The 26,728-nt window shown below is 43.0% G+C and overlaps 1 protein-coding gene across 2 annotated transcripts in view; it reads left to right on the top strand.

Moving 5' to 3' along the window:
- The window catches only part of ANKAR (ankyrin and armadillo repeat containing), a 112,741-nt gene that overhangs the window by 52,593 nt on the left and 33,420 nt on the right, over positions 1-26,728 (top strand). For both annotated transcript variants that reach the window (XM_069983530.1, XM_069983529.1), the window contains 6 exons: positions 3,520-3,728; positions 5,229-5,333; positions 7,481-7,725; positions 10,859-11,027; positions 12,359-12,600; positions 24,699-24,852. In XM_069983530.1, the coding sequence (XP_069839631.1) occupies positions 3,520-3,728; positions 5,229-5,333; positions 7,481-7,725; positions 10,859-11,027; positions 12,359-12,600; positions 24,699-24,852 (1,124 nt within the window). The remainder of the gene's footprint in view (positions 1-3,519; positions 3,729-5,228; positions 5,334-7,480; positions 7,726-10,858; positions 11,028-12,358; positions 12,601-24,698; positions 24,853-26,728) is intronic.

The following is a 26,728-nucleotide window of genomic DNA, read 5'->3' as shown; positions in this document are numbered from 1 at the left end:
AATCCCAAAGTGCAAAATTGCGCATTTTTGGTCGCATCAAATCCAGAAAAAATGTAATATAAAGCGATCAAAAAGTCGCATATGCGCAATCAAGGTACCGATAGAAAGAACACATCATGGTGCAAAAAATTACACCTGACACAGCCCCATAGACCAAAGGATAAAAGCGCTATAAGCCTGGGAATGGAGCGATTTTAAGGAACGTATATTTGTTAACAATGGTTTTAATTTTTTACAGGCCATCAGATACAATAAAAGTTATACATCGTTATATATCGTTTTAATCGTAATGACTTGAGGAACATATATAACAACTAAGATTTTCCATAGGACACACGGCGTAAAAATGAAGCCCCCCCCAAAAAAAAATAATTGCATTTTTTTTTTCAATTTCACTGCACATATAATTTTTTTCTGGTTTCGCAGCATATTTTATGGAAAAATTCAGCTTGTCATTGCGAAGTACAATTAGTGACGCAAAAAATAAGGGCTCATGTGGGTCTGTAGGTGTAAAATGCAAGTGCTATGGCCTTTTAAGCACATGGAGGAAAAAACGAAAACGCAAAAACGAAAGTTAGCACGGTCCTTAAAGGGTTAAGAGCAAAACAGGTCCCTTTATGTGCTACCTGAGTCCCTTTAAAAGCGACCTGGGTCCCTTTAAGAGCAACCTGGGTCCCTTTAAGAGCGAAATAGGTCCCTTTAAAAGCGACCTGGGTCCCTTTAAGAGCGAAATAGGTCCCTTTAAGAGCGAAATGGGTCCCTTTAAAAGCGACCTGGGTCCCTTTAAGAGCGAAATGGGTCCCTTTAAGAGCGAGCTGGGGCTCTTTAAAAGCAAAATATATCAGGGGCCCTTTAAGAGCGACCTGGGTCCCTTTAAGAGCGAAGGGACCCACGTCGCTCTTAAGCGACCCAGGTCGCTACTAAAGGGATCCATGTCGCTCTTAAAGGGACGGGAGCCAAGTTGCTCTTAAAGGGATGGGACCCAAGTCGCTCTTAAAGGGACAGCACCCAGGATTAAAGTTAAAAAAAGGAAGTCACTGGTAAAGGGGTGCTCTTTTCAAGCACTATGTATTTCCCTGGAAATGCAAATCTAGTTAAACATAGTATGTAGTAACCAAGAGTATATCCAAAAATCATTGGTCTATTGCCCACACATATACATTACTACATGGATTTCAACGCCTTCATTTTGGGCCCTAATCATAAAGTGTCCATATCCAAATGTAATGTCAATCAGGACAAGTTTGAGTATGAATTCAAAGGCCATTGCTGTGACAGAGATGGAGAGGGCACCATTATCCAAGTGTCCTCATCCAAACTTGACGTAAGTCCTGACTCCAGGGCCACTGCAGTCACACGGGTCAGGGGGCACCGATATCCAAGTGTCCACATCCAAACATGGCCTTAGTCCTGAACAGGCGTAAGCATGACTCCATACGTTACACTAAAGCAAAAGACATTCTTCCCGGGCAGAACATCACAGGTTTAGACTTCTTGTTAAATATGGCTTGAGCTTCTTAGCAAGGAAAGAGACCAGAGGAAGTGCAGATATACATATCACTACATTTATGTCATGGGACGCTAGGGGTTAATGTGCTTCGTTTAAGGTTCAAAGAAACCAGAATTTTTCAGACAATTTTGGCAACCCCGTCGAACCAAACTTTTAAAAAAATTTACTCCTTTCTAGTTGAAACATCACTGTTGGCTTTCCTATTGTGTGTGCTAGGTTATCCAGGTTTACAAAAACATGGTTGCTTTTTTCCAGAAACAGCAGCACTCAGCGAAGTGAATTGAGCTCAATTGTAATACAACATACAACTCGAGGACAGATGTGGTGCTGTTTTTGAAATAAAGTAGCTGTGTTTCTTTAATCCCTGATTACACCTTTAACTGGTTGATGACATAAGACAAGCATACTTCTCCTGGTGCTGTCAACAGTGTATGGAGCAAGCTCTGGACTTGAATCTGCTCCAGGCAATGCGCCTCTTGGCTGCCACTGAAAGCCATCAAGGAACCATTGTGCCAGCTATTTAATCATTTATATGAAGCTGTCAAAACTGACAGCCCCATTTAAATAGCCCAGTCGTGCATTATTGGTGGTGCAGTGGTCCAGATCAGTTTTCCATATTGAGATAGTGGGAAGCCGATCCGTTATTTAAAAAAAATAAATAAATTTAAAAATTAACAAAAAAATTAAATGTAAATAAACACATCTCATGATAAAAGTTTAACCCCTTTAGGTCAGACCCTAAAATGACCTTAATGACCTCAATTTAGCATTTTTGTTTTTTTTTTCCTTCTGGGGGATGTATGGTTCCATGTTTTACATGATGCACTTTACGGTAAAACTGACATAGTATCTTTATTTTATGGGTCAGTCTGAATACAGTAATACGCACGTTTATATAGCTTTTGTAATGTTTTACTTTTTTTTTTATTAAAGTAAAACTTTTTTGGCAAATAGGTATGAATAAAATGTCCCTATTGTGATTCATGTAATGCTTTTATTTTTTCACTTACAGGGCTGTATAGGACTTCATTTTTTTGTGCCATGAGCTCTAGTTTTTATTAGTAGTATGAAAAGTAAAGCTAGTTTTTATTAGTACCATATTTGTGTAGATGGGACGTATTGATGACTTTCAATTATTTTTTTCAAATATAAAATGTAATAAAAAAGCAGCAATCCTCCCGTTTTTTACTGCTTTTTGTTTTCCCCTGTTCATCGTGCGGAAACAAGATTGTTTTATTTTTATAGATTGGACAATTATGCATACTACAGTATATAATATTTTTATTTTATTATTTTTATGTACTCTTTTTAAGTTAAAGGGGTAGTGCGGCGTTAAAAAATTATTCACTTGATAACACACATTACAAAGTTATACAACGTTGTAATTTATGTTATGTTAGTGAATAGCCCCCTTCCCCGTGTTCCCCCCCCCCACCCCCGGAAGTGTAGTGCACTATACATGCCTGATTCGTGTCGACCCCGGCCGCCATCTTGGGGACAATGACGTCGTCTTCGGGAGGCTGGCCGGCCCCCCTCTGCCGCATCATCAGCTGCTCAGCCGCAATTGGTTGAGCATAACTAAGCTCAGACAATCGCTGCTGAGCAGCAGATGACGCGGCAGAGGGCGGCCGGCATGAGGGGCGGCTGCAGCGGTTCGGCCAGCCTCCCGAAGATTACATACGTGTCACAAGATGGCAGCCGGGGGTTGAAACGAATCAGGTGAGTATAATGCACCACACTTCCGGGTTTAGCGTGGGTGGGGGGAAACACGGGGAAGGGGGCCATTCACATACATAACAAACATTACAAAGTTGTATAACTTTTTAATGTGTGTTATTTTGTGAATAATTGCTTAGCGCCGCACTACCCCTTTAAGGACTTTAACATTTTACCCCCCCAGGGTGTCCATCTCTTGTATTTTTAGCACTGGTCATTATTTTCCTGGAAACATACTTAAAACTGTTAAACCGAACACTTCATTATATTTACTGCTATTTTATGATTCACAGATATAAGTCTACACCATTGCTGCTTACAGCCACATCAGGGGCTTTGGATGCTTTTCAATATATTATTTCTCTTGGAGGAAACTGGAAAAAAACAGACAGTATGGGAAATAATATAATTCATTTAGCTGTGCTATATTTCCATACCCACATTTTAAAGTATATAATAGAATTAAATATTCAAGAGCTACACGTCTGGAAGTATCTAACAGGTGAGTCCTCTCTTGTATATGTATATGTATGTGAATCTGCAAAAATAACGCATACATTGGATTTCTGCAGAAATTGGTAATGAAATTGCTAATTGGGGCCAGACTGTCTATCAAAAAGGTGCCAATTTTGCCAAGGTGGTGATTCAGAGGTACTCCTAATCAAAATATAAATAAAAACATCCCATAATAAAATTTTAATCACCCTTTGATGCAATATCTGCTGGCATCTCCTGCTACTACAGAAGCTTGAAGTATATCAACAAACTTCATTCTATCTTGTAACATATTTTTCATAGCAAATACTGCATCTGTTTAAGCTGACTGGTATCCTTAAAGGGTACCCCAATATCAGGTAAAATATAAGAAACATGCTGCAGAAACATATAGCATTGCTTACCTGTCTGCCCAGTTCTAAAACTAACAAAAAATCTATTTGTTTTTGGAGTCTTAGTTTTGCATTTTGTGGTTGTACTTCCTGGTATATAGCAGATGCTTTGTACTACCAAGTGTCTTGTTCTTTGGCACCATTGCCATCCAATCTGCGCTCTGACTTAGGGTACTATTACCTGGAACGAATCTGGCCGATTATTGCTCCGTGTAATAAATAATGATCAGCCAATGACAACGATCATCGGCTGATCGTTGATATAGGTTTGAACCTATAATTGTCGGGCGCCGACCGCGCATCGCTATGTGCAATAACTGTGCGCAGCCAGCGGCTGACGATATACATTACCTATCTGGGCTGTAGGGCTCCTCTTGCGGTCTTCTTCCCGGGTCCCGCGCACTCCAGCTTCAGAGCGGCCTGTCTCAGCTGATAACAGGCCGGGACCGCTGCAGCCAATGATTCTAGCAGATCGGCGCTCGTTTACAGTTATTATTGGGCCTTCATCGGCCTGTGCATTGATACTCTTAGGGTCCTTTTACACATACAGCTATTTGACAGATTATCTGACAGATTTTTGAAGCCAAAGCCAGGAACAGAATATAAACAAAGAACAGATCACCAGGGAAAGACTGAAATTTCTTCTCTTTTCAAAACCATTCCTTTTTTGGCTTCAAAAATCTGTCAGATATCTGTGTGTGTAAAAGGACCCTTACCTGTACCTGGGGACTGTTGCAAGTGCAAAGCCAACATGTCAAAAAACTATCTTCTGTCGGTTACACATCTCTTATCATAATGGCTTATTAAAGGATAGGCTGCACAATTATCGGCCATGTACAAGACTCGATAGGTAAGCAGCAATTTAGCAAAAAAAAAATGTGGGCGGCTTGATAAATCTGGCCCATAATTTAGATATAGCAGTTTTTTCAGTGTGCATAAGAAACCCATGCAAAAACAGGGAGAGCCTACAAACTCCATGCAGATGTTGGTCAAGGCACCAGAGGTACAAGGCAACATAGAATTATAAAAAATATTATTTTTCTTATTGTTAATTTTCTTTTTACCTATTCAGTATGCATTACAGCTTACACATATTTCTGTTTCTTTTGTTCAAGAAATGCTGAATTCTAAAGATATTCATAGAAGAGAAATGGCTGTAAGATGTTTGGAGGTCCTTTGTGTTGTGAAAAAGCAGTTTTGGAAAGACATTTATGAGGCTGGTAAGTTTATTATATGTTTTACCTTGGCAAAGTACATTTGGATGCAGACTAAACAGGCTACACAAGGCTGCAAATATTCAAATTTCAATTAGACTTTAAATGTTTTTAATAATTTATAGAGAGATACTACATTATTCTTTATATTACACTTCTTGGCTATATTCACACAGTTTGGTCGAACTTTGTTAAAAAGTTTGGGTTTGCAGCTACTATAGTGGGCTCCAGAGAGAAATTAATGGGACATTAAAAAGCACTTTTTGCTGTACAAGTATATGCAGTTTTGTTACAACAAAAAGGTTCTTTTTAATGTCCCATTGACTGGAATGGGAGAAGCGACTCTTTGAAGCATTTTTGCTTGTGATTTTGCAGCTGAAAAACATAACCTTCTCCCATAGTGTCAGTCATTCTCCCGGAACCAGAGCGAGTATCCTCCACCATGATGACTGTCAATGCTCCATTTACAGGTGTCCAACTGTGTGTGCCATTAGGGGTAAGAGACGTCTCAGACATCTCAGGGCCCACAGGTCAAAGTTATCTCTTGGCCCTGCATCAGCATCTTACCGAGTAAGGCTGGTTATAGAGCAGGGGTCCTCAACTGGCAGATTGTGGAGGCCAGCTGTCCAGACCCCTGCTGCAGCTCAGTATACCTGTATACTGAGCAGTTCTGCTCCCCTCTGCACAGTAACTATGAGCGCTCGTAACGAGCGCTCATAGTTACCGTGCAGGAGCAGCACTGACAGAGGAAGCTATCGTCTCCCTCCCTGTCAATCACTGTTGTGGCCGCAGTAATAACAAGAGGCCGCTCTGTCCTGTTTCTGGTTTCGGCACTCGAGTGATGTCACTGGAGCACCGGCGTGAGGACAAGGGGAGTGCGGCCACAAGAGGGGAAGAGGAGAGGAGACGCCAGGACCCAGGTGAGTATAAGTGTTTGTTTTATGTTATATGCTATATGGAAGGGGGAGCACAGGGGAGCTAAATACTACTGGGGAGCACAAAGTGGGGGTCTATATACTACTGGGGGAGGGCACAGGGGGGCTATATGGGAGGGGGAGCACGCAGGGGGTCTATATACTACTGGGAAGCACAAAGCAGGGGTCTATATACTACTGGGGAGTGCGCAGGGGGGCTATATACTACTGGGGGAGCACGTTGGAGGGTGAGGTGCAGGGGATGTGCTATATGTTGGAATCGGATTCCTTTGTTTGGTAATGGTCTGAATATGATTGAAGCAGTGAAAGGCAATTTAGCCACATATTTGTAGCATATTACTATCCAGTACCATATGTTTACAGGTTTATATGCACATTGCACTTTATTGTATAATTATCGTAAAGCACCTGACAGATTACATCATGTGGCTGTTTTAAAACCATGTCTGGCAGCAGAATAAGTGTCATTGTTAATTACACTTATTCTGCTGCCAGACACGGTATTAAGATAGGCCACCTGGCAAGTGCTTCACAGGGTTTACTTCTCCTAGGGCGGCTGTGGACAGTGGTTAATCACTGATGCATCAGTAGAGATGAACAAATTTACAGTAGGAACAAAGCGAAGTGCTTAGTTCCTATCTGCATTCTGATGATCAGACTGAGGGCTTCAAACTCTGCTCAGCTTGATGCACCTTCTCCTAGCTTTTGTTCCAACTGTAAATTCGCACATCTCTCACACGTGTCTAAAGTTCGTAATAAATCTCATTTAGAGAAATTCAGTTTGTTCATCTCTATATAAAATACATCACCTAATTATCTCAGTTGGTGATTAAAATTTCCTCTAGCTAAAGAAGCACATTTTAGTTGAAGAAGCAAAGACATTCTACATTTCTTAACTAAACAGTTGCATTTTGTGCACACAGCTAAATTTTTGTGGAGTGTTGATAAGTGCACGATTTTTAAACGTGCACGAGGCCCCCACATTTCATATGTAGGCATACTGAGATTTTTGTTTAGAAAGAAAAAATGCAATTGTGAATAGCTCTATGACCTGTTGTATGTATGTATATGTACTCTCCCAGAACATTATATGTAATGCATATTCCGCAGTGTAAAAGACCTTAAAGCAATCCTAAATGCAGCATTTTTGCTAATTATAGTTAACAAAAAAATATTATTTGCGCTTAATTATTGATTGTTCAAAATCTTCATTTTTAGGAAGCATACCCTGTCTTGTGAAACTCCTGCAAAGTCAACAAGTGCATCTGCAATGTTTAGCTTCTGGAGTGTTAAGCAATATATCAAATAATGTCTCTGTTGCAATGGCTCTTAAACAAGCGGAAGCAGTACCGATCCTAATTTCATTGCTACATTCCAAAAATCCTGAACTTCAGTCTCGATGCTCAGTTATTTTATGTGATATTGCACAAGAGGATGGTAACCCTACACTTATAGCAGAAATGGTAAGTGCTGTGTCAGTAAAGCAACAAATAGAGGGTACAGAAAAACTACTAAAAGATATATTTCAGAAATATAATTAAATATCTCTATGGAGTCGACATTCTTACATTACATTATTTCTAGGCTTTGTTCACACAGTGTATGTTGCTCAGTATGTTGGTCAGTATTTTGCAATAAAAAAAGGAGTGGATTGAAAACACAGAAAGGCTATGTTCAAACACTAGTTGAAATTGAGTGGAAAGCTGACATTTAACAGCAAAAAATAACTATTATTTTAAAACAACAATGTTTTGAAATAATGTCCGTTTTCAGCGAATTCAGCAAAAATTAGCTTCATTGACAAAGCTAATTTTTGCCAGATTTGTTAACAAAGTTTGCAAAACATGGTGGCACACATGTTTTTGCACATTCTAGTAAGTGGATGGGTGCAAAGAATTTTCCATAATCCCTTGCAGCCATCCAATCAGCTGAAATGCTTGCCTGACCTTGCCTATATAGACTGACTGCTTCCTGGAGACTACCTATGGAGGCAGTAGTGTTTGTGAAAAAGAAAAAAGAAAGTTTACAGCAGAGCAGGCTCCTGCTATTAGTCACAGATAGTGAAGTGAAGGAGAAGAGAAGAGATAGAGAGAGAGAGGTAAAGGAGAGGCAGAGGAGATACAGTGGAGAAGTGTAAAGGTTCTAAAGAGGTAGTGAGGTCCAAGAGGGGTTGTCCGGCTTGCATGGTGCCAAAAATGGCCCACAACATGTTCTTCTGTATACACATACAATGCAGGAGCTATATACAGGAGAACTACAAGGCACATTATGTTTATGTTATACACACAAAGCTGGAGCTGTATACAGGAGAGCATGTTTATGCTATATACCCATAGCAGGAGCTGTGGAGCTGCAGCAGTGGTTAGAGCAACAGCCCACAGTGAAAAAAAAAAAAAAAAAAAAAAAAAAGGTAGTTACAGGCAGGATTGGCCCCTTAAGGCACTGTGGGCCCCACAATTGCCCTAGTAAGCCGGGTGCTGGCGCAGATGTAGAACTTCTATGTCCAGAACTCCATTGGTTTAAAAATATTTAGAGGCGGGTGGCTTCAAGTATGACTCAACCTGTAATTTCCGTGGCCTCAGTTACTGAATGCTGGTGTTGCACCAGCTGGTGGGCTCTGGTGTTTTGGGGACAACTTGTCACGGTTGTAGCAGTGGTAGTACCCACCCCCTGACACATGGATCTTTAGGAAAACCACCAAAACCACCATATTAAGTGGCTCTATAAGTCAATGTAATGACAAGGCGAAAACCAAGGCCAGGTATCTATCCACGTACAGCTGTTTCAGGGTGTTGCCCCTAGTCAGTGTGGAGAAGGATTCTAGCTAGTTGGGAGCAAAGCCTATTAGAGCCAAACAACTTTACTTGAGAAATAACTTCAGTGCAATACAAAATATAATGTAGAAAAATACTGGTTACAAGTGCTAGTGCAAAAATAATTGGCAACAGTCTGATATGAACGTGAGGATAGACTTGGGCAAAGGAAGAGAGTGGAGACTTGTGTGCAAGGGTAGTATATGGGCCGGGTTGGAGCAATTGTTTAATTAGTTACAGTACTCTGCCAGAATGTGTGTAGAAAATATAGTTTTTTGAAGATATAGTGTTGAAATCTGACCACCTTCTGCCTACATAGTATCAGAGACCGCCCTGTAAGGTAGTACGAGTCTTAAGCCTTTGTCTCTAGGTTAAGCTCCCACTGAAGACTATCCCAGAGTTCAAGAGCGTGTGTTACTAAAGTACATCGGCTTAATGCAACTTTGCTTTACTGGGGGTAAGTCCCTCTTCCTTTCCTTTGGGAAAAGATCTTCAGCATAGACAAGGGTGGTCCTATTGTCTGGTTACCCCACCTCTTTATACTGGCTGTCTGTCTATGAATCTGTGGCTTTCAGTCTCTTACAAAAGAAATTTCAACTAGGCATTGGAAAATGGCGCTACAAAATCCCTTGTAAGCTAAGTAAATATTATGCTAATACAGATCAGCTCAGCATGCTGCGGGAAATGTGGAGAATTGAGATCACTCCGACAATAACTAAAAAATGGAAACAACTTAATCCTCCAACAATAGCTGAAATCATTGAGGGTATTGAGAAAGTATGCTATGAAGAAAGCTGTAGCGTATGGCAGAGGTGTTTTGACATCTTTCACAAATAAATTATCAGTATGGGAATCTAGCTGCTATAATGTGCTACCTCCTTAAAGGGGTGCTCCAGCATGGGGGCACTTTTTTGGGGGGACCGGGGAGGAGGTGGCTGAAATAAAAGACGTCCATAAAAGACGTCCACTTACCTCCCCGGTTCCAGCGGCGGGTCCCGCATCACGGCGCTCCGGTGCCCGGTTCCCGGCTGCTTCCTGGTGTCTGACGCCGCCCGAGACGCTACGTCTCAGGGCCGCTCAGCCACTCAGTGAAGGAGGCGGGATCCGTTTGAAGTCCCTGAGACACCCGGAAGCGGCCGGGAACTGGGCACCGGAGCGCCGTGATGCGGGACCCGCCGCTGGAACCGGGGAGGTAAGTGGACGTCTTTTATTTCAGCCACCTCCTCCCCGGTCCCCCCAAAAAAGTGCCCCCACGCTGGATAACCTCTTTAAGCAATTACCCCTACGTGGTGACCGCCCAATTACTCAAACAGCTATGACTAGTTCTTATGTAAGCTAATTATACTTGTTAATTCAGTGTCCAATGGCCGATCTTGTGAGTGACACATTTGTTGGGACTAGCCCATATGAAGAAAAGGTTTGTTTAGTATGTTTATTATATTCATGCCTATTATGGTTTTGGTGTATGACCCAAAACCCATTTTTAATTTTCAGCTAGGTTATCATTATTGATAATCCTAGCTATAATGATACTATAAACAAATTATGTTTATGTTTATCCACTATGAATGTGTGGTTATGCTATTTTATTTTATTGTATGGCATTTCACTCGGATGTTTGCACAATTGTATTACCAAGCACTGCTTAATTGTTTGTAATTTTCAAAAAAATGGATTGAAACATAAAAAGATAGATATTTTTTATGTTTCGGATGTACTTCAGTTAGCCTGCTGGAAAAATACCTAAACATTTACTATGAGGTTTTTTTTAATGTCTTATTAGGATGGACTTCGGCCTTTGGTTTACTTGCTGAATGGAGATTTTGAGGATTTGTTGATAAATGCTATGAATTGCATTAGGGTTTTATGTATCCAAAACCCATACAATCAAAACACAATAAAAGATCTAGGAGGTATCCCTCTTCTTGTGGATTTTCTTTCTGCTAAATCTGGTGAGTATTTCAAGGAAAAAAAATGTAAGTTTTAAATGTTTCAAAATACAGAACACATGTTACCGTTTTCAAAGTAATTATAAAAGCCAGCTTGCTGCTGCTACATTAGTCAGAAGTAACTCTGCAGAGGGAAGAGCATGGCATTTCTTTCTTTTTCCATCTATCATGCTGGGAAACACAGTGGTGTACAATCAAAGGTCAGAGATGGGAAGGGTGTTTAAAATAAGATTTAAAAAAAAATGACCCTGTTAACTGGCAAACGCTCCACCAGGTGCCTTTCTTGTCACTGGCTTCACTATATATTATTTTTCTTTTTTTTTTTTTTGTTAAGAGTTGCACTCAATTTCCAATGTAACAAGCAGAGGAGATCTTCCCTTTGTCTATGTCATTTGGTGGATTCTTTACTGTAAGAGCAGTGAGACTATGGAACTTTCTGCCACATGATGTTGTCATGGCTAATTCATCAAATAAATTGAAGGGAGGCTTGAAAAGTTTAATGTTACAATTAATGGGCATTAGATTTCTGGTGATACATTGATCCAGGGATTATTCTGATTGCCATTTGGATATACTAAGGAAATCCTCAAAACATGACCTGTTGGTGAGGCCTGAGGACTGGAATTGAGAAGCACTGCTCTAGGTTGAACCTGATGGAATCTTGTCGTGTTTCAACCTATTAACTGGGTTACTATTTTAAGACCCTTTTCCCCGCTCGCTGCTGCCGCTATTCCACGCTGTAGCAGCTAGCAGGTGAGTCTGGGGGGGCCACGGGGAGCTGCGGGGGGGCTTTCTCAAACTTGAGGAAGGCTGCAAGGGTCTGTTTGAACATTGGTTCTGGTTTATTAATGTGCCTCCACCAGAATTTTGGCTGAAAAAGTGGTGCACAGGACTATTCTCCACATTTATTATGCATTTTAGACATTTTACCACTCTTAGACGCTCCTCCACCTGATATGAATAAGGCTTGGCTTATGCAAACAGAGCCTACTTTGCACCAAAAAAAATGCACCTGAATCGGGCTGGAAGTTTCCAGACTTTCAGCCAAGTATTAGCTGGTGTAAACTTTTCACCTAAAAACTAGACAGTCTTTAAGTGCTACAGATTTATCAAACATCCTGATAAATCTTAAGTCTAAATTTTTACTTTGTTTTAGTAAAGGTTGGCCATTGTCCTCTTTTTATCCCTTGATGCAATGAAACTCCAGTTCTGTTTTTACTAATCAATGGAGTGCTGTGGTTTCTATAGATTGTTTGTGTTCTAGATAATAATTTTTTTGCTATGCACACATTATTTTGTATAATTGTCACTGTTTATTTCTGTCCTCCAAAAAGACGATCTTGTAGGTGTATCATCGACTGCTATTGCAGAACTTGCTAGAGGAAACAAACTTCTCCAGGATGCCATTGCAAAAGAAAACGCGATCACTTCTCTTATAAATATCATTCGGGTAAAGAAACTTAATATTCAAGTGAAAGCTGCCATGGCCATCGAAGCCCTTGCTGATCACAATGCTGCAGTGCAAAAAGCTTTTCTGGACAAATCAGCATCAAAACACATATCAAAGCTACTCAAGGCAAGTTTGTTTGGTTATTAGCTATAAGATATTTTAGCTTGTGGGGAAATGCTGCAGAATTTCCATGTAAGGAAATGCAAACATTTTTTTGCATCAAATCCAGGATAATTTTTTACTCACCGTAAATTTTCTTTCCTGTAGTCCGAAGCAGCAGCACAAATGGGGGAAGATCCTATCTTCCTGCAATGGTAGGACAGATGGTACTAATAAAAGAAGATTGATTAGGAGCCCTATAAGAAGGCCATACAGACCCCTCCTCCTTGTGTCAATTCTAACGACCAAAAAATTAAAAACTCATAAAATCTTAGTTAATAAGGCATTGAAACAATCAGGTTATGCTGCATAAATAATAGTTTTTTTTAAATCAGGGTGGGAAGTCTGTGCTGCTGCTTCGGACTACAGGAAAGAAAATTTACGGTGAGTAAAAAATTATCTCTTTCCCTTACGTCCTCAGCAGCAGCACAAATGGGGATATAGCAAGCTATGAAAACAGACTAGGGAGGGCCATTACATTACAGAAGACAGAATGGCTGAGCCAAAAACTGGTTGATCGTGAATATCTAGTCTATAGTGCTTGACAAAAGATATTGACGGACGACCATGAAGCAGTCCTGCATATTTGTTCCAAGGGTACAGATCTTTTTCAGCCCATGTGGATGATATTGCCCTCATTGAATGTGCCTTGATTGCATCAGGTACTTGTAATCCAGCTTCTTGGTAGCATATGGAGAGGACTTCCCTTATCCATATGGACAGAGAAGCTTTGGATGACCTGCATCCTTTGTTTTTCCCTGCAAAGGATAAAAACAAGTGGTTAGATTACCTGAAGGAGTTTGTCCGTTCAATATACATGCTCCAAGCCCTTCCCACATCTAAGGGATGAAGCTCCTCCTCTTCCGTGTTGGCAGGAGTAATGGATTGTAACAATGTAAATGTGGAAGAGCCTTTCACCCACCAGGCTTCATACTTCTTCTTTACCTACAGGTAGATTCTGTAGGCAGTTGTGGCTCTGGACTGCAGAAGAGTGGTCACCACTTTGACAGCATATCAATTTCAATTTCCATCTTGTTGATGGCAGTCAAGCTTCGAACAGGCCTACCCTCTTAAGTTATTAACTGAGGGTATACAGAAGCCTCCAGATTATTCCTATGGAATTAGCATCAGGAGAGAGCGCCATGCTTTTAGATAATAAAAGGTCATCATGAAACCAGAGACTTGCTACTTGCAAGATTTTTAGACTCTGCCCACACCTGGCAGGGACGCTGGGAGTAATCTCTGCTACTGTGAGTCAGTAGCTGGGGAGACTGGGAGACTTCCCAGAAGATTCTTAGGCAGGGGGCTCACCATTGTGAACCATGCCCTCTTGGGTCAATAGGGGCAAATGAGGCTGACCAAGGCCCAACCTTGTCTGAGATTCTGCAAGACTCTGGGCTTTATAGGAGTGAGAAAAAAGGGTTCCCAATTTGAACCTTCAATAGGAATAGGTCTATCCTCCATGCGATTTACCAGAAGGCTTCTGGTCCAGAGACTGTTCTTCCGACAGGGTTACATCGCAGCATAGATTGCCAGCAGACAAAATGCCCCTGCCTCCAGTAGTAATGCTACTGATTTAGTGCCCCTATAAAGATCGATATGCGCCATCCTAGATGCGGTTTTGATCTTATACGGATAGCTTTCCTTAGATTGGTGTGCTGGAGTGGACTAGTATTCCCTTCATATGTTGGATGCCAGCAACATCTTTAATGGGGATTAAGGCTCCTTTGCTCGTTGCTCCTGCATACAAGCGCCCCACTGTGTGCTTGATACATCAATGGTTCTCTCTACCCACTTCATTGGGAGACTGTTGCCATTGAGCAGGAAAAGCTATCCTTGTCTCTGGGTGTAATTTCCAGAGCAGACATAAGACCCAAGGGTATCAGATGAAGTGACAGCAACTGGGGAGTACTGAGAACCCCGACTTGTGTCAACTTCTGTAATCTCTCTGGAGGAAGAGAGAGTGTCACAGACTGGGGATCTATTTTCTTCTCTAGGAATTGTCCCCTGCCAGAAACGAGGTTCAATTTTCTCAAACAGTCAAAAGTACAATAGACATTACCTTGGTGACTGTAGATGGAGCTAAGATGATTCCAAACAGAAGGGCTGTCAATTGAGAAGAATTCCAATTGCCTTGTACAAAAGGTCTTGATGTAATGGAATATGCAGTTTTTGTCTGTAGACAGGTACATGCGGGTATACATGGCCAGATAACGTCCTTCTTCTAGGAGGGACCTACAGATCATAAATCCTCCATACAACCGCCTTCTCAGAGGAGGCTGTATACAGGTACATGCAGGGCCGTTTCTAGGTCATTTTAACTACAGGGCGAGTCTTGCTAAAAGCGCCCCCCCCCCCCCAAGGCAATGCCGGGGGGGGGGGGGGCGTTTGTTACTAGGGAGAAGCAGTGTATGTATTATGGCATAGAGCAGTGATTTTCAACCAGTGTGCCGTGGCACACTAGTGTGCCGCGACACATGGTCGGGTGTGCCGCGGGGAAAGTTCCCCAAACTATGGTGCCCCTGTGAAACAGGAGAAAACAATGGGGGAGAGAAACCTGGGGATGGGGGAGAAACAGGGGGGAGAAGTATGGTGGAGAGAAGCACAGGAGAGAAGCAGGGTGGACAGAAGCACAGGAGAGAAGTAGGGGGGAGAAGTATGGTGGATAGAAGCACAGGAGAGGAGCAGGGGGGAGAAGTATGGTGGATAGAAGCACAGGAGAGAAGCAGGGGGGAGAAGTATGGTGGATAGAAGCACAGGAGAGAAGCAGGGGGGAGAAGTATGGTGGATAGAGGGGGGAGAAGTATGGTGGATAGAAGCACAGGAGAGGAGCAGGGGGGAGAAGTATGGTGGATAGAAGCACAGGAGAGAAGCAGGGGGGAGAAGTATGGTGGAGAGAAGCACGGGAGAGAAGCATGGGGGAGAGAAGTACGGGAGAGAAGTACAGGAGAGAAGCAGGGGGGAGAGAAGTACAGGAGAGAAGCAGGGGGGAGAAGTATGGTGGAGAGAAGGATAGGAGAGAAGTACGGGGGAGAAGTATGGTGGATAGAAGCATAGGAGAGAAGCAGGGGGGAGAAGTATGGTGGAGAGAAGCACAGGGGGGAGAAGAAAACAGGCCCAGGTTTCACACTGAGTGAGTATAAATACATTTAGAATCTATATTATTAACTATATGTATAATATGTACTGTTTTAGTGTCATTTTGTGCCATTTTGGTTGGTGGTGTGCCCCGGGATTTTTTAAGTATAAAAAGTGTGCCGCGGCTCAAAAAAGGTTGAAAATCACTGGCATAGAGCACAGTTATTCAACCCTTTTCAATTTGGGGCAAAAAAAAGTCGGTTACTCACGGGTGACGTCTTCTTTGATCTGAGGTGTCACTTCCCCTTTTCCTCTGTTTCTGGCCCGTACCCCCATGACGATTTCTTGCAGCCACAATTCATCTCTTCTGAACCTGCCAGACAAACATCTTAGGCTCCGCACTTTTTCAACAACTTCTACTTTTTTTTTTGAGTCATCTGCAGTAAAGTCAGTAGGTATGTGGGTTGCCCCCTGTATCTAGGATCCTCTGCTGTGTCCCCCAATATAGTAATAATGTCCACAGGCCACCCTGTGTGCATCTGTTTAGAAGTTAGGCCTACCTGTGCAGGATGCCCCCCCCCCTCCCCCAATAGGTAGTGTCTGCAGTGTAGCTAATCCCCTGTAGGTAGTCTCCACAGCACGTAGCAGGTAGGGATCCCCCCAATAGTAAGCCCACCAGTATGTAGTATTCCCTCTGCAGGTGATCCCCCGTTAGTTAGCCCCCACCCCCTTAGGCATTTAGCCATAACCCCTGTAAGTAATCTCCCTGATAGTTAAACATCCCCCCTATATATAGTAACACCCAATGTAGGAGACATCCCAGTTTAGGTAGTTAGTTAGCCCCCCAGCAGATAGCATCCCCATGGTAGGCATATCCCCTGTTAGATTTCCCCCCCCCCCCCCATGTAGGCATCTCCCCTGTTAGATCCCATATATATATATATATATATATATATATATATATATATATATACAGGGGCGGAACTACCGCCGTAGCAGCCAGAGCGGCTGCTACGGGGCCCCTAACATCAGGGGGCCCGTGGCCTTGGCCCCCCGAAGATGACCGCTTGCAACACCCGGCGGCCGAGCGGGCCTCCCGGGTGTTCAGTGTTCTGACTGACAGCGCGAGAAGCCATAGGCTTCCCGCCCTGTCAATCATTCTTGTGACCGCAAGCAAGCATACTGCTTGCGATCACAAGAGTGTCCCACCCAATGAGCAGCTCTTTGGTGAAGTCCTGGCAGCGTCATCGCTGAGCGCTCAGTGTGCGCCGCCGCGGCTGGGACTTCCGGTACTAAGAACACAAACCGGAAGTCCCAGCTGCCGCGGCGCACACTGAGCGCTCAGCGATGACGCTGCCGGGACTTCACCAGAGGGCTGCTCATCGGGCGGAGGCAGAGAGAAGAGGAGACCGGCGACCGACGGGGGAGCGTGGGGTTAGGTGAGTTATGTGTTTGTTTTTTTAATCAGAGGGGCAACACTGCGGGCTATGTGGGGAAGGGGATGCATAACACTGCGGGCTATGTGGGGAAGGGGATGCACAACACTGCGGGCTATGTGGGGAAGGGGATGCACAACACTGCGGGCTATGTGGGGAAGGGGATGCACAACACTGCGGGCTATGTGGGGAAGGGGATGCACAATACTGGGGGCTAAGGATGCACAATACTGGGGGCTATGTGGGGGAGGGGATGCACAATACTGGGGGCTATGTGGGGGCTGGGGATGCACAATACTGGGGGCTATGTGGGGGCTGGGGATGCACAATACTGGGGGCTATGTGGGGGCTGGGGATGCACAATACTGGGGGCTATGTGGGGGCTGGGGATGCACAATACTGGGGGCTATGTGGGGGAGGGGATGCACAATACTGGGGGCTATGTGGGGAAGGGGATGCACAATACTGGGGGCTATGTGGGGAAGGGGATGCACAATACTGGGGGCTATGTGGGGGAGGGGATGCACAATACTGGGGGCTATATGGGGAAGGGGATGCACAATACTGGGGGCTATGTGGGGAAGGGGATGGACAATACTGGGGGCTAAGGATAGACAACACTGGGGGCTAAGGATGGACAACACTGGGGGCTACATGGGGATGCACAATACTGGGGGCTATATGGGGGATGCACAATACTGGGGGCTATATGGGGGGATGCACAATACTGGGGGCTATATGGGGGATGCACAATACTGGGGGCTATATGGGGGGGATGCACAATACTGGGGGCTATATGGGGGGGATGCACAATACTGGGGGCTATATGGGGGGGATGCACAATACTGGGGGCTATATGGGGGATGGGAATGCACAACACTGGGGGCTACCTATATGGGGGATGGACAACACTGGGGGCTACCTATATGCGGGACGGGGATGGACAACACTGGGGGCTACCTATATGCGGGACGGGGATGGACAACACTGGGGGCTACTTTTATGGGGAATTTGGGCCATCTAAAAGGGGAACTACACAGAGGGGCCATTTATGAAGGGGACTAGGGGGCATCTATAAGGGGAACTACACTGGGGGGGGGTCGACACAGAGGGGTCATCTAAGAGGACTACACAGAGGGGACCATATACTGTAGGGCAGGGATAGGGAACCTTGGCTCTCCAGCTAATGCAAAACTACAGCTTTATTTTTGACTGTCCATACATGATGGGAGTTGTAGTTTTGCAGAAGCTGGAGAGCAGAGATTCCCTACCTCTGATATAGGTGATGCACAGAGGGTGTCATCTACTATAAATGGATTACACAGAGGGGGATCTCTACTATAGTAGATGCACATGGGGCCATCTATATGGAGGACTGAACAAGGGGCAATCTATAAGCTGTCTACACAGAGCCTAATTTGTCTGTCTGGCAGATTCTGTGGATTTGTGGCTCGGAGTTCTTATAATGGCCCAGGACAGATGGAGAAGAAAATGAAAAGGAAACAACTCTAATGAGAGAAGGCGTCCCCTGTGAGTCACTTAATATAACTGCAGTGTAATTTATATGGTGTATAGAACCTGTGTAGAGCTGGGTGTGTTGATGGCATAGTGGTTGGTCGAGGAGGGGGGGGCCCCAATCAAAAGTTTGCTGTGGGGCCCAGCCATTTCTAGTTACGCCCATATATATATAATATATATATATATATATATATATATATATATATATATATATATATATATATATATATATATATATATATATACACACACACACACACACACACACACACACACACATCCCCCCTGTTAGATCCCCTATATATATATATATATATATATATATATATATATATAGGCATATCCCCCTGTTAGATCCCCCCCTATATATATATATATATATATATATATAGGCATACCCCGTTAGATCCCCCCTATATATATATATATATATATATATATATATATATATATATATATAGGGATCCCCCTGTTAGATCCCCCCATATATATATATATATATATATATATATATATATATAGGCATCCCCCTGTTAGATCCCCCCCCTATATATATATATATATATATATATATATATATATATATATATATATATATAGAGGCATCCCCCTGTTAGATCCCCCCCCTATATATATATATATATATATATATATATATATATATATATATATATATATATATATATATAGAGGCATCCCCCTGTTAGATCCCCCCCTATATATATATATAGGCATCTCCCCTGTTAGATCCCCCTATATATATATATATATATATATAGGCATCCCCCTGTTAGATCCCCCCCATGTAGGCATCCCCCATGTAGCTATCCCCCCTGTTAGATCCCCCCATATATATATATATATAGGCATCCCCCCTGTTAGATGCCCCCCCTATATATATATAGGCATCCCCCCTGTTAGATGCCCCCCCTATATATATAGGCATCCCCCCCTGTTAGATGCCCCCCCTATATATAGGCATCCCCCCTGTTAGATGCCTCCTATATATATATATATATATATATATATATATATATATATATATATATATATATATATATATATAGGCATCCCCCATGTAGGTATCCCCCCTCCCCCCCTATCTCCCTATGTAGGCATCCCCCATGTAGGTATCCCCCCTCCCCCCCTATCTCCCTATGTAGGCATCCCCCATGTAGGTATCCCCCCTCCCTCCCTATGTAGGCATCCCCCATGTAGGTATCCCCCCTCCCCCCCCCCCTATCTCCCTATGTAGGCATTTCCCCAGGCTTTCTGTATAAAACAACAAACAGTTATACTCACCTTAATGCAGCACAGCAGGTCCTGTGTCCCGCGTCTTCTCTCCAGGCTCTGAGCTCCAGCAAAGGAGTGACGTCACTCCTGTGCTGGAGCTCTGGGGGGAGACAGCGGCCTCTTGTGGCTGGAGGCAGAATGCAGCCTCCGGGCCTCAAGCTGAGCAGAGCTGCGGACGGGCGGCGCCACAGCAGGTGATGGGGTAGACAAAGGGGCGGCCAGAGGGGCAGATGATGGGGCGGACGGGCGGGCGTTCGGCCGCGGGTGACACCAGCGCCCCCTAGCTGTCGGCGCCCCGCCCGCCTATAGAAAAGGCCCTGGGTACATGCAGGTATACCTGGTCACATAACATCCCTCTAGGAGGGACCCACAGATCATAGATCCCACATACAGCACCTTCCTGAGATTGTGAAATTCAATATAGTAGCCTTTCCTATCATATAACACTGGTACAGACCTCTCTCATTATGGAAATAAATAGTCAGAAAAGACGTAGTCACAAGTTCTTGTTCCCATCCCCAAGGCCTCCGAGATGTCTGGTCCTTCTTGTGCAGGATTCTTTCCTTTACCTTCCATACTAGAATTCCTACGGAATGGGGAACAAAAGTAAAAGTTCCTTCTCCTCTTATTAGACTGGGGCAGATAATGGACCTGATCATAAGAAAAAAAACGACTTTTATGAGAATGTTCAATACAGATCCAACTATCTTTATATTGGAGTGAACATCTGCCCCCTTACAACGAAGGACCAGTCTCCAAACTGCGGGGATTGGGCAGCCAATTATACTGCTCAACTGTAGTAAGAGACAATTATTTATTTAATTTATTTATTTATTTATTTTTGAAAATTAATAAGATTTTTTTTTTTTAACAAGGTTAAACTTTGTTCATCAGACACACAGGTGCACTGAATATGCAACCGGCAATCCTAAGGCGGTGTTCACACATAGCAGCTTCATAGCTTTACTGCATCCTTCAGTACACAGAAGCTCCATAGGGTCACTGCATCATCTGATATCAGTATTACAGAGAGTAACTAGACAGCAGTTGTACACAGTATTACAGAGTAATTATACTGCAGGTATACACAGTACACATCCAGCATCTCTAAGGATGTAGCTTCATAGGTCACTGCATTATCTGATAACAGTACTAAAGTAATCAGATAGGATTGTAGATGTGTACATCTGTGTACTAAGGCCATGTTCACACACAGTAGCTTTACTGCATTCTTAAATAGCAGCACTGGAACAGCACAAAAAAGCTCCATAGAATCACTGCATCATCTGATGGCGGTATTAGGGAAAGTAATCAGATAGCAGGTGTATCCAGTACACATCCAGCAGCTCTAAGCATCTGCTCATACATATATCTCTATATGGTTACTGTATCATCTGATAGCAGTATTATCATGTGATAGCAGTATTAGTGGAAGTAATGAGACAGCAGGTGTTACACAGTACACATCCAGCAGCTCTAAGGCTGTATTCACACACAGTAGTCTTGTATGTCTACTGCATCATCTGATAGCAGTATTAGTGGAAGTAATGAGACAGCAGGTGTTACAAAGTACACAACTTCAGACTCCAAGGCTGTGTTCACACACACAGTAGCTTCATAGGGCACTGCATCATCTGATAGCAGTATAGTGAAAGAAATCAGACAGCAGGTGTTACACAGTACACTACAATTCTAAGGCAGTGTTCACACATAGTGGCTTCATAACTTCACTGCATTCTTAAATAGCAGCACACAGAAGGTCCACATGATAACCATCATCTGATAGCAGTATTAGTGAAGGTAATTAAACAGCAGGTGTACATAGTGCACGACTAAATTCTAAGACAGTGTTCACACACAGAAGCTTCACTGCATTCTTAAAATGTCAGCACACAGAAGCTCCACATGATCACTGTATCATCTGATAGCAATACTGGAAAAGTAATCAGAGAGCAGGTATACACAGTACACAACTACAATTCTAAGGCTGTGTTCACACACACAATTACATAGCTTCACTGCATCATCTGGTAGCAGTACTATAGAAAGTAATCAGGCTGCAGGTGTTCACAATGCACAAATAGCAGCTCTAGGGTTGTGTGCACACACAAACACACACACGGTTTTATAGCTTCACCACATCATCCGATGGCAGTACTATAGAAAGAAATGAGGCAACAGGTGTACACAATTAGCAGCTCTAGGGCTGTATTCACATACAGTTTTAGGGTACAAACACACACACCAGATACGCAGCAAATACGCAGCAGATCTGCAGCAGATTTGATGGTGCAGATTTGATGCTGTGTTCAGTTATTTAGATCTAATCTGCTGCGTATCTGCTGCGTATCTGCTGCGTATCGCAGCAGTAAATACGCTGCGTATACGGTGTGTGTGTTTGTACCCTTAGAGCTTCACTGCATCATCTGATAGCAGTACTATAGAAAGTAATCAGGCAGCAGGAGTAATGAGGCAACAGGTGTACACAATTAGCAGCTCTAGGGCTGTGTTCACACACACACACACACGCAGTTTCATAGCTTCATTGTAGCAGTACTGGAGAAAATAATGAGACAGCAGGTGTACTAAATACACAACTAGCAGCTCTAAAGCTGTGTTCCTGTATACACACTATAGTTACATAGGTCACTCATATAGTGAAGCAGTCTAACAGGACTTGCACAACAAATGTTAAAAGTGAAAGATATTGAAACACGAAACAGTTGAGGCGTAAAAGCCTCATACAACCTACATACATACACACATATATATATATATATATATATGTATATATATATATACACACACACACACACACACAATTATCCTCCTGACACACAGGCCAGGCTTCCAGCTCAAAAAGAAAAAGCAGCATATTTTACCTTGCTGAAGTATAAAGAAACATCAGCAGCCGCCCAGGTGAGGACATAGATCCGGCAGCACCATGATACTTACTGCAGCAGCTGCCCAGGTGAGGACACAGATCTGACAGCACCATGATACTTACTGCAGCAGCTTCATGGCTTCCCTCACACAGCGGCTTCATACAGCAGAGAAGCTGAGTGATAGCTCTACTAAAAAGTAAATCTCCTCTCTGATACAGCAGAGCAGGAAAAAACTACATTTTTTATAAACTCCCCCTCTCCACACGACCATGTGGAAAGGAAGAATCATTGGAAAGGAAAGCCAGACACAAACATAGGCCTGAGCCTGCTTCCCTCTCCTACCACCTGTCCCACAGGAGGACAGAAAAAAAACACAAGGAGGAGAGGTCTGTATGGCCTTCTTATAGGGCTCCTAATCAATTTTCTTTTATTAGTACCATCTGTCCTACCATTGCAGGAAGATAGGATCTTCCCCCATTTGTGCTGCTGCTGAGGACGTAAGGGAAACACCAATTTTTCTTTTCACTGAAGATCTTGAATTTAGACAAAGTAAAAAAAAATCTCAATGCATTTAAATCTGCAGCTGTGAATTTTGCTATGTATCTGTAGTGATTCTGCACTGAACTCCACAACGCTAAATTTATGGTGCATTGTGATTCAAGTTTGTAAATCTGCAATTAAATACGTTTGTACTATGTGCAGTGTCCCAGCTACTTTATATATGAGGTTGTTGTGTAATTAATTAATGCCCTGCTTAGCACTAAACTGTGTTTGAGTATTGTATATTCTTTGTATGTGCTGCTCTTTTACTTGTCACCCTGCTACACACTGATAACAGGGAACTGATAACAGGGAACCAATCAGCGTGCAGGGGTGTGTGGCAAGGTGGGGAGGAGGCATGGCCTCCTCCTGCACCAGATTTATCATGATTTACACCTGGAACCTGTCTGAGACAGGAACTGTCCAGAGCAGCAGAGGATTTCTATGGGGATTTGCTACTGCTCTGGACAGTTCCTGTCTCGGACAGAAGTGGCAGCAGAGAGCACTGTGTCAAACTGAAAAGAAGACACTGTTTTCTGCAGGACATACAGCAGCTGAATAACTATGGGACGACTGGAGATTTTTAAATAGACGAAAATTACGAATCTACATAACTTTCTGAAACCAGACTTTCCAGAAACCAGAAAAAAAAATTTCTCCACAGTATCCCTTTAAGACCAGTGTACTCATACACCAGTCTTCATAAATGCTCCCCTTTTGTTCAACACAATTAAATCTGCAATTATTTTCCAACATTTCTGCAGCATGAATTTACATGCTGCACATTTAAAGGAGAAGGAAAAAAGTAAAGACCGGAACTCACCTGTCCTAGTGCCACCAATGCACCACTTCCAGGTCCCGTTCACAGCAGTCAGCTATCAGCTTCAGCTGGAAACCGGTACGTCACATACCCCGCTTCACCAGCTGAAACGTCATCTCCCGTTCAGCCAGTCACTGACTGGGATGGTGCCCTGCTCCACTCAGCTGGGGTCATAAAGTTGCACCTAGCAGAGCTGCAATTTACCGGCTGATGTGAACGGGACCCAGGACCAGTGCATCGGAGGTACTGGGACAGGTGAGTTCAGTTATTTATTATTTTCCTGCCCCCACCAGCCTGCCTGCAGTTTTTGCGCTTTCATGGGACTTCTCTTTGTGCATTTTTTTTTTCTTTAAATTTCATATAAAAGGCTTGCAAATGTAATGGATTTCCGGCATGCAAATCCCATATGTAAACATCCAGAGTCTATCTACCCTTTTTAATGGTTACTCAGAAGTTTGGAAATATTGGAATCTTTTGTTATACTTAATTTTTCAGGTGTTTCAGTTGGAAGTGAGAGAACAAGGTAGTACAACTCTTTGGGCACTGGCAGGACAAACGTGGAAGCAACAAAAAGCAATGTCAGAAAACATTGGGATTAACTTTATTATAGACATGCTCTTATCACCTTCAGACAAAATGCAACATGTTGGTAGGTACTTAGTCTTAAGGCTAGCACAAAATTCTGCTCTGTATGAATGGGTCTGTGCTAATGTGGATGGCTGTGGGTGCACATCTGTGGTGCTGTCAGTAGCTGCGGGTCTGCAAATGCGGACAGTGCTATGGATAGGGGAATGTGGCCTTAAATCTAAATAGGTGATCTGCTCTTAGAGTATGGTAACCTGCTAAACCACACCAATAAGAAAAAAAATCCAGTGCTCAGACACAACATTATTTGCATAAAAAGGAGATAAATGTTGTATAATCAAAAAGTGAGAAAGTACATTACTAGCATAGGAATCCAACTGCAATAAATAAAATATCACATGGACCAAATGCCTTGGAGGTATCTAGTACAAGCCTGGAGAATAAGAAAATGGCTGCACCTCTCACACATGTTTAATACTAAAGCTTTTCAGCTACATTAAAAAAACAACATCAGAAGTTAGTATATAATTTGATCAAATCATCTTGCCTTGTGAACCATGTGGAGGTCTTCTGATAAACATGAGTTCCTATTCTAACAATGGTGTGGTGTTGGTTGGTGACCATCACCACTGCAAAGCTAGCACCCACAGGAGGCAACCCCAATGTCGCAGCACCAAGCCCCCAGGGTCGCACCGCAGACAGAGCAGAGGCGATGGCCACCAACCAACACCGACTGACACTGCACCATTGTTAGAGTAGGAACTCATGTTTATCAGAAGATCTGCACATGGTACATGAGGCAATATGGTTTGATCAAATTAAATACTAACTTTTAATGTTGCAGAGGAACTTGCCCGTTTAAAGCTGAATAAGGCGATGAGTCCAGATGGGATCCATCCCAGGGTTCTTAAAGAACTCAGATCTGTGATTGCTGCCCCCCTGACAGATCTGTATAACCAATCCCTGCTAACAGGAGATGTCCCCGATGATTGGAGAACAGCCAATGTTATACCAATCCACAAGAAGGGGAATAGAGAAGAGCCCAGTAACTACAGGCCAGTGAGCCTGACATCTGTAGTAGTGAAAATGATGGAAACTCTTCTAAAAAAGAAGATAATGGATCACCTAAGAATCAACAATTTGATGGATCCAAACCAGCATGGCTTTACTGAGGGCCGATCATGTCAGACTAATCTCATTGATTTCTTTGATTATGCCACAAAAGTGCTGGATGAAGATGGTGCTGTGGATATCGCCTATCTGGACTTCAGCAAAGCTTTTGATACAGTTCCCCATAAAGAGCTGATAGAGAAGTTGGAGAAAATTTGACTAAATCCCTGGATAGTTCAGTGGAATTGTGGTTGGCTGAAGGATAGATATCAGAGGGTTGTTGTTAATGGTGTATATTCTGAGCAGAGACTGGTTACAAGTGGTGTGCCACAAGGGTCTGTTCTGGGTCCTATTCTTTTTAATATGTTTGTAAGTGACATAGGAGAAGGGTTGGTAGGTAAAGTTTGTCTGTTTGCTGACGACACAAAAGTGTGCAATAGGGTGGATATTCCTGGAGGTGTCAGTAATATGGAAAATGATTTAGCTTTGCTAGATAAGTGGTCCAAACAGTGGAAATTGAAGTTCAATATTTCCAAATGTAAAATAATGCACTTGGGGAGGAGGAATCCTCTATCCGAGTATCACATCGGCAGTACTGTGTTGGAAAAGACTTCAGAAGAGAAGGATTAAGGGGTAATGATTTCTGACAGCCTTAAAATGAGTCACCAGTGCAACCAGGCGGTGGGGAAAGCAAATCGTATGCTGGGGTGTATAGCTAGAGGTATAACCAGTAGGAAGAGAGAGATTGTGATCCCGCTGTATAGAGCTCTGGTGAGGCCATATATGGAATACTGTGTCCAGTTCTGGAGACCTCACCTAAAAAAGGACAT

This window comes from Dendropsophus ebraccatus, chromosome 9 (genome assembly GCF_027789765.1).
Source record: "Dendropsophus ebraccatus isolate aDenEbr1 chromosome 9, aDenEbr1.pat, whole genome shotgun sequence".
NCBI lineage: Eukaryota > Metazoa > Chordata > Amphibia > Anura > Hylidae > Dendropsophus > Dendropsophus ebraccatus.
This window is presented reverse-complemented; position numbering and strand designations above follow the sequence as displayed.